The sequence below is a fragment of the Zonotrichia leucophrys genome, chromosome 2, assembly GCF_028769735.1.
Source record: "Zonotrichia leucophrys gambelii isolate GWCS_2022_RI chromosome 2, RI_Zleu_2.0, whole genome shotgun sequence".
NCBI classification, from domain to species: Eukaryota; Metazoa; Chordata; class Aves; order Passeriformes; family Passerellidae; genus Zonotrichia; species Zonotrichia leucophrys.
Window position 1 is genome coordinate 53,383,855 of NC_088171.1, and position 7,558 is coordinate 53,391,412.

General features: G+C 47.7%; 1 protein-coding gene across 7 annotated transcripts in view; it reads right to left on the bottom strand.

Moving 5' to 3' along the window:
• The window catches only part of HECW1 (HECT, C2 and WW domain containing E3 ubiquitin protein ligase 1), a 252,223-nt gene extending 245,261 nt beyond the window's left edge, over nucleotides 1-6,962 (bottom strand). For 4 of the 7 annotated variants that reach the window (XM_064705015.1, XM_064705013.1, XM_064705011.1 and 1 more), the window contains exon 1: nucleotides 6,761-6,962. In XM_064705015.1, the coding sequence (XP_064561085.1) occupies nucleotides 6,761-6,790 (30 nt within the window). In that variant the 5' untranslated portion in view covers nucleotides 6,791-6,962. The remainder of the gene's footprint in view (nucleotides 1-6,760) is intronic. The other 3 variants (XM_064705012.1, XM_064705009.1, XM_064705010.1) reach the window with 2 other exon arrangements.
• Between the last annotated feature and the right edge of the window lie 596 nt (nucleotides 6,963-7,558).

Here is a 7,558-nt window from a genome sequence, read left to right on the forward strand (position 1 = left end):
CTTTAATGGGAACTTTGTTCACACACAAAGCAAAATCCTTAAGGAACATTAAGGAACAAAAAGGAAGGTAAGTGAGGTACCCTGACCCTTATAAACCACCAAAGTGTTCGCTCTTGGAAAGGGGTCTACCACAGGACCATGTGTTTCTCTACTGAAATAATCTTCTAGCCTAAGAAATGGAGGGGAAAATACAGTTCGGCTGATTAGTCCTTAATACCTGGTCTGGGTAGTGATTTCTGTGGCTGTTTCTGCTTTAGCCTGCTGCTCAAGTAATGAGAAAGAAATTTCAGTGCTTCACGCTGGCACAGGACACAGCTAGCTTCCCTATGACACTCAGTTCTGTAAATAAATAAACAAATAAATAAATATATAAATAAAATCACCAAAGGCCTTGTAGCACTGTCTCTCATCAAGAAAAGTTCCAAATAACTTTAGAAGGAGCATTGCTCATTCTCAATGCTCAAACCAAACTCAATAACACTTTATCTCAGCATCATGGCTTGCCTGTGACTCAGGGTACGTATGTAATGTTTCTGAATCATGGCCTCACATTGGCTACCACTTGAGAGCATGGTGCAGTCAAACTAGGCAAACTAAGAGTTCATGGAAAGTCCTTACTCCTTATTGCCACACAGCTTTCCCATGCCTGTAACCAAGGATAGGAGACCATATAATGGCTGCTGGGCATTTCATGAGTCTCAAACAGCATCATCTTGGAAACCCGTGTTCTGACTCCAAGATTAAATATTTCATCTGCTCACCCCACTTTTCATGGCTAAGCATGTGGCAACTAAACTTTGGTATTTAAATCAAGATGAGGCTTCAGAGAGTAAATCTGGTATTTTCTTTGTCTTCTTAAGGCAGCCATGCAGTTGCACACGAAACATACCTCATTGAAGAAAAGTGTATATATTTTTTAAATTAAAAATTCTAGGGTCTCTCACATGACTTTTTTTAACACATCATTAAAGAACACTGACAAATACCCCAATACTTGACAGATGTTCTGCATTAAAATGTGAATGCTAAATTTAAATTTTCCTGAGGCTGCATTAAGACCTTGAAATAAGACAGTATCTCCTACTTTAATGACACTATCAGTCTTGAAGGGGCCCAGATTTCAAAAGAAAAGCAGCAAATTGCCCAGGCTGGGGACATTGGATGATCACATTCATCCCAGTGGTTTGTCAAGCACTTGTAATAGTGCCCAGATGCCCAGACAGGTAGTCCCACACACCTGAGCTACCGTATCCAGCTAGAAGGATTGCAGCTCAAACAGTTCAGGAAGAGCCTTATAACAGGCATACAGTTCACATGCAAATCTGGATTATTCCCAACTTCAAGGCTTCTTACCTAGCTTAGCAAACTCTGCACAACATGTAATGTACATGCTGCCAAAGAGACAGACTTTGGCAGGATAGTTTGTTTTGGGGAAGAAGAAAAGTCACGGCAACTCCTAAGATCCAGAGAGAAGCTCCTTGACCCATCCCTGCTCCATACAACCACAGTAAATAATGATTTGTTTGACCATCTTATCAAGAATTCCCCCCCCTCTACTGCTCTCCTCCTACCCTTGGGAAAAGCAGACTTTTTCCTGCTCCACCTCTTCTGCTTACACATGTTTCAGAGAGTTATTCCTAACCAATCCTCCTCTCTGTATACAGTGAGTAGCACAACATCAGATCTTCTCCAGCTTGCAGGAGATGCCATCCTAAATTTTACACGGAGATGTGTGAAAGCATTTGGTTGGCAGCAGAAATACAGCAGGCTCCTGCTTCCTTTAAAAAAAAAAAAAAACAGACAGGCCTGCTGAACCACACATTTCAGGACCTGAGGAACCTGATTTGGCAATTGAAGGTGCACATGGCACACATTTTCCTATGAAATGGAAAAATTAATTTTACCACATGACACATTTCAGTCCTAGTGTTCAAGAGGTCATTAACAAAACTACTTTAAAAGGTGCTAATAGAAACAAATGCCCTCAACATCACAGACTTCCCAGATGACTCCTGCTATGGAGATGGATGACAAATCACTCCGTCAGTGATCTCTAAATTCCATATTGACTACACTGAAGCAATTAACCATTTATTTTTAGAGCATGTTCCATTTTAAACACAAGTGATTCAGTCCAAGATATATTCTATACTCCATTGCTATTTAATGGGTTAACAACTCTCAAATTTAAATGGATTTTAATTCTGGGAGAAATACTTGCCTTTTTGATTTTGCCTCCAGACATTGGCTGGGAATTTTAATTCAGGCTTGAAACCAAACAAATGTTGGTGCTCTACAAGCATCTGCAGAGAAATATAAAAATATCTGGAAAGTGTGAAAGAGCAAGCCTGTTTTGCTAAATGCGTAAAATGAAACCTCAGCCTAGGTCTCAATAATAGGTTTCCTGACTGCTGTGCACACGCTCTCTCCCACAGACCTTCTGCTCTGCAGCAAGGGAACGCTGCCTGCACTGCTGCGTCCTCAGAGAACTTCCCAATACAATGGAGCACAGCGATTCCCTGGGGAACACAGCTGATCACTGACTTCGAGATTTCAAACACAAGCACCGGGGTTTCCCCCTGTTTTACGATCTCGGAGAAACAGCTTGCCTTATCACTCCTCCCCGGCTCCCAAGCCATCTCACAGTTTATCTGCATTCTAGGCAATGTTCTGGACTAAAGGATGAGGAGCTGGGATCAAGCTAAGGCTGTTTGAACTCATGGAAAAGGAGGGTGAGATTATTAGTGGAAAGTTGGGGAGGGAGAGTCCTGAAGAGCTGACAGTGGTTGCTGCTGCTGCCGCCACTGGAGGGAGAGGACAAATGGGAGCTGCAACAGGTACTGCAGCAAGGGAGCCCTGCTCAGCTGCTGCCCTGCTCCAACCGAGCTCCTCCCTGTTGCAAAATCAAAAGCAGCCCACAGCCAGCCACTTGCCCCCAGCAGTCTGCTGCCCGGGACAACAGCCCATTTCACCTGTAGTTTGGACCAGTCTTTCTGGTCCTTTCTCCATAAACATCTGAGATTGAGTACATCATCTTCCCAAGGGACAGTCCCAGCATCTCCTAAGGAGCCCTGCCTGAAGAACCCAAACTTCCTACTTCAGAGCTAACAACAGGATACCCTAGCCAGACATAGCTGACCAAAAAAGGCCAAGACTGACTCACAAGCCCATTATATACCTTCCTAGCCACCATTCATTAACTGTAAGGAAAATGACCCTGGGCTCCCTGCATCAAAGAACCTTGCCATTTCTTCTTAATTAATTCTAAGCATCTTGCTGGCCTCAAATCTCAGCTGGAAAAAATCAACTAAAGTAGGGGGCATCTTATCTTGCCCTTTGCTACTGGCTGCTTCTATTTTTTCTGAGTTGCACGACCCCCACCCTTCTGAGATTACCACTAGAAAACAAAGTATTGCTGTGTTTTAGGACAAATACGTAAGTACATAAGATCTAGTATGTTTTAAGCTTTATTAGAATTAATGGTCATTGTATCTAAGACCAATAGAAATACACTTCTAAGGAATTAAACCAAATGCCTGCAGTATTTGCCATTCAGCCACTGCAGAACCACAAGAGCACATGAAATGTTACTGGAGAAATGGGTAAAAAAAGCCTTAAACAGAAGCAAAACTGACTCATCTCCTTATTGCCAAAACCGAGAAAGCCACTGAGTGTAAACAAACAACAGACATCCTGAAGAAAAGGGGGCGTCACAATTCCCTTTCCTGCTAATAGGCAGATACACAAACCCGTATGGGCAGGATCATCCTCCAGCTGCTGCAAGCACTCTGAGGGACACGGCCAACGCCACAGCAGCATTCCCGGCAGCACAGGTGCCACTGGAGGCAAGGGAGCATCTGAGGTGATGGTGACTCCCAGAGGCGTGATGGTTCACAGCTGTACCTGCTGGGAAGCTGTGGCAGCTGCAGGCATCATCCACCCATGTAAGCTACACGTATATATGGACACCCAGCTGAACTGTGCGGGGCACTGCTCACAAATGCCTAATTTTGGCTTAGGCTGGCAAGCACCCCGTCTACAGAACAGGAGAGACAGTGAGCCAGGGCACTTGCTTAAAGCTTGAGTTCTCCTCCCTGTCTCTAGAGGCCTACAAGGACTATGATGTGTATGTGCTGAAGCCAGGCTTTGTGGGTACTCCTAACTTTGGAGGAAACTACATAGAGAAAGACATAGGACCATAGAGATATTCAGAAAGATCAAAAGTCATAATGAGGACAAGTTACATTCTCTGGAAAATCTATCATCACAAACAAAGATTTTTTCTAATAATTTCTTTTTTTAGTTACTAAAAGCCCTTCTGTTTGAACTTTGCAACTGGTATGGAAATGAGGAGGCTGTTTTGCTGGGTATTTTTTACAAACACTTTGCAGAGGTGAAACCACAGGGGAAACCTTAATCCCCTGTATCCACAAGGCAGATCCAAGAGCTTTAAAACACAGGTAACCTATCCTCTTTATTAGAACAGCTCCTGGCCCAACACCAACTGTCCAACACCATCACTTTCACAACTTGAATCCTCCCCACAGTACCACGGCCATATCTTTTGCAGTATTTCAAAAGGCAGCTAATAAGCTAGATTTCGCTCTCACTATTTTTCCAAGTCACTGCATTGTTTGTAAGAAGACTATTCAAAAGGAGACAAGGAGAAGGATTTAGCACTACCTTGAATGAATGCTACTTAGCATCTGACACAGCACGTGCAAAACTTCACGAAGCTTCACAGGGATTATCTCACAATGGCAAAGGATGCAAGATCGCATGCCATGTACATGAAACACAAAGCCACTGAAAAATGCACCTCAGTAACAAGTCTTAGCCAGTTATTTATTGGAAAACAGTAAGGACCATATTGTTTATTAGAATGCACGTAAAATACTGAGCATATGGATTTGGAATTAATTCTTCAGGATGTCCTGAGCACGTCTACACAGTTTGCTTTCAAATTAATCAGCATCATGTTCAGATATTGACAGTTCCTGATAAAATCACTTGAGTGGATCAGTTCATGCTCTGGCCTGCTCTGGTTTCAAATGAGTAAGCTGACTGACACTAAAAGTTTAGGAGTCCAAAGCTCAGGTCACATTAAGTCAGAAACACATCAGCAATAGCATCACACGAGTGACAAAACATGCCCCCCACTCTTAACTGGCACGCTGCTGCTGCTCACAAATGCTGGACATCAACCTCTCTTTGTTCTGACCCAACTCCCTGCTCACCCTCCTGAAACAAACAAGTAAACAGACCCCACATTTCCCCTGTAAGAACACACACTCCTTTCCCCTGTACTAGACTGAGACTGCAATGACAGGATGAGTGGTGTGGTTGACTAAGTGTGTGCTGCCTTTTACATCTTGTTCTGGTTCCAGCATGAAAATCAACATTGCACCTGTGTTGTCCAAACTGGGTGTGCACTTCAGAGACAGACAGAAGGGAAGCAGAGAGAGCAGCCAGGATACATACCGTACTCCACTTCTTCACAAAACACACGTACTACACAGAGAAATGATAATCCCTTCTTAGTGGAAAATCCAAATTTTCAAAATGAATCCCCAAGCCAAAATGAATTACTGTAATAACTGCAATCCTCGCATGAGCACTAATCAGAAAGGCACAGCTGACCACCTGCTATGTGCCACCACTGGCACAGCAGCACCCTGCCCCTAATTGCTGCCCAGTTCAGACAGGGCTAGGTGCCCCTCAGAACACGGCAGTGGTGCTGGTAAACACAGGGACAGGAGCACAGCCCGACTGACTGTTGTACAGTCTCACTACGCACTTCTGCTGAGTGCAGCATATATATTAAAAGAAAAAAAAAAAAAAGAAAAAAAAAAAAAAGAAAAAGCACTACTGCAGCTCCAAACAGCAGGATGCAAAAATCTAAACGCAATCCAAATACTTTCTTCTGCAACTACAGAAAAACACACGGGAAACGATGCAATAGAGAACAAAATGAATTGTACTGCCCGTGTCAATGCAAACCCATTATCTATGCAGGCTGCAAAATGAGAAACGCAGCATTTGACAATGCTACAGGCTAGGGCAATGTTCTTAACATACTTATAAGTTATTTTATTTAATTGCTAACAAAAAAATGCAGTTACATAATAACACAAGGTAATAACCAAAATATGAAGTCACAAGATTGGCTTACAGCAACAGAGCACCGGGGGGGTGGGGGGGGAGCAGTTCGTGCTTTAAATTTTGCTGCATTGTCAGGGAGCCAAGAACCAAAACTGGGGGCTTCTGCTTTTACAAGGAAAGGACATAACCACCAAAAATTCGGCACGGGACTCTACATCACCGCCTGCGCGCATCCACATCCCCAAATGATGTCAATCCCCGCCGGCACGTCGCTCATCATAATTCTACACTATCTGGTCGCTAGTGGAATTCAGCCGGCAGGCCGGCGGCTCAGCCCGTATCCCACCGGGGCCCAAGGAGCTCCCCGGAGAGCGAGCCCTGCTCGCCGCCCCCGCCCAGGGCAGCGCTCACGGCCGCGGCCGGGGCTCCCATCCCGCACGGACCTCCGAGGCACAAAGGCGGCACGGCGCAGCCGGGCACGGTGACAGCGCACACCCACGACCCGCCACCGCAGCCCGCCAGCCCCGGGGAGGGCCTTTCCCGGAGCCGAGGCCGCTACCAGCTCCATCCCGCCTCGCACTTCTCCGCTGGGAGCCGACAGCGCCCGCCCCCGCCCCACCACCCTCACCCGGGGCCGGGCGGCAGCAGCCCCTCGTACCTGGACAATGCCGGCCTGGGCACAGCTCATGCTCCCCCGGCGAGGGCAGCCTCTCACATCCCACACGTGCCTGTCAACCGGCAGGGAGGAAGGCGGGCGTGCTGCCGGCGTGTCAGCCCCCGCCGAGCCGCACCATAGTCCAGCACCGGCTGATACGCCCCGCAGCACCGCCGCGCTCCCTCCTCCTCTTCCTCCGCCCCGCCAGCCTCCTCCCACCTCGCCGCCTGTCGCTGGGTACCGGCCGCCTGGAGCCACCCACACGCCGCGGCGGGCGCCCGGCAGCGCCGCCCGGCCCAGCCCGGCCCGGCCCGGCCCGCCCCTCAGCGCTCCTCCCGCCCGGCCGGCCCGCGCTGCCCAGGCCGCCCGCCCGCCTGCGGAGCCCACCCCGGGCCGCCCTCCCGCTCCTCTCTCACCATCCTGCCCCGCACAGCGTCCTGCCTCTCCGCGACTGATCGCACGGGGACATCGCCGCACGCAGCCCGGCTAACCACGCACCGGGCGTGGAGGCGGAAAAAAATCTACGTCTTCTCCTCTTTGCCCCTTGAAGTCGGGGCTGCCACCCTCACATCAACTTCTCAGCGGTGCCAGAGCCTCCGGGGTGATCATTAAAGCCTCTTCCCAGCTCACCTGAGCAAGAGCTAGGGCGGCACTACTGCTGTGGCAGCGGTCTCTCCCCTAGGGAACACGAACCTTGCACCACCGTCATCTCCAGCCTCTCCTCGTGGACAGGGCTTTGTGACTTTAACCCCTGGAGAAAGAAAGTCACAGTACCACTACTGTGAAAAGAGCAAATTTCAA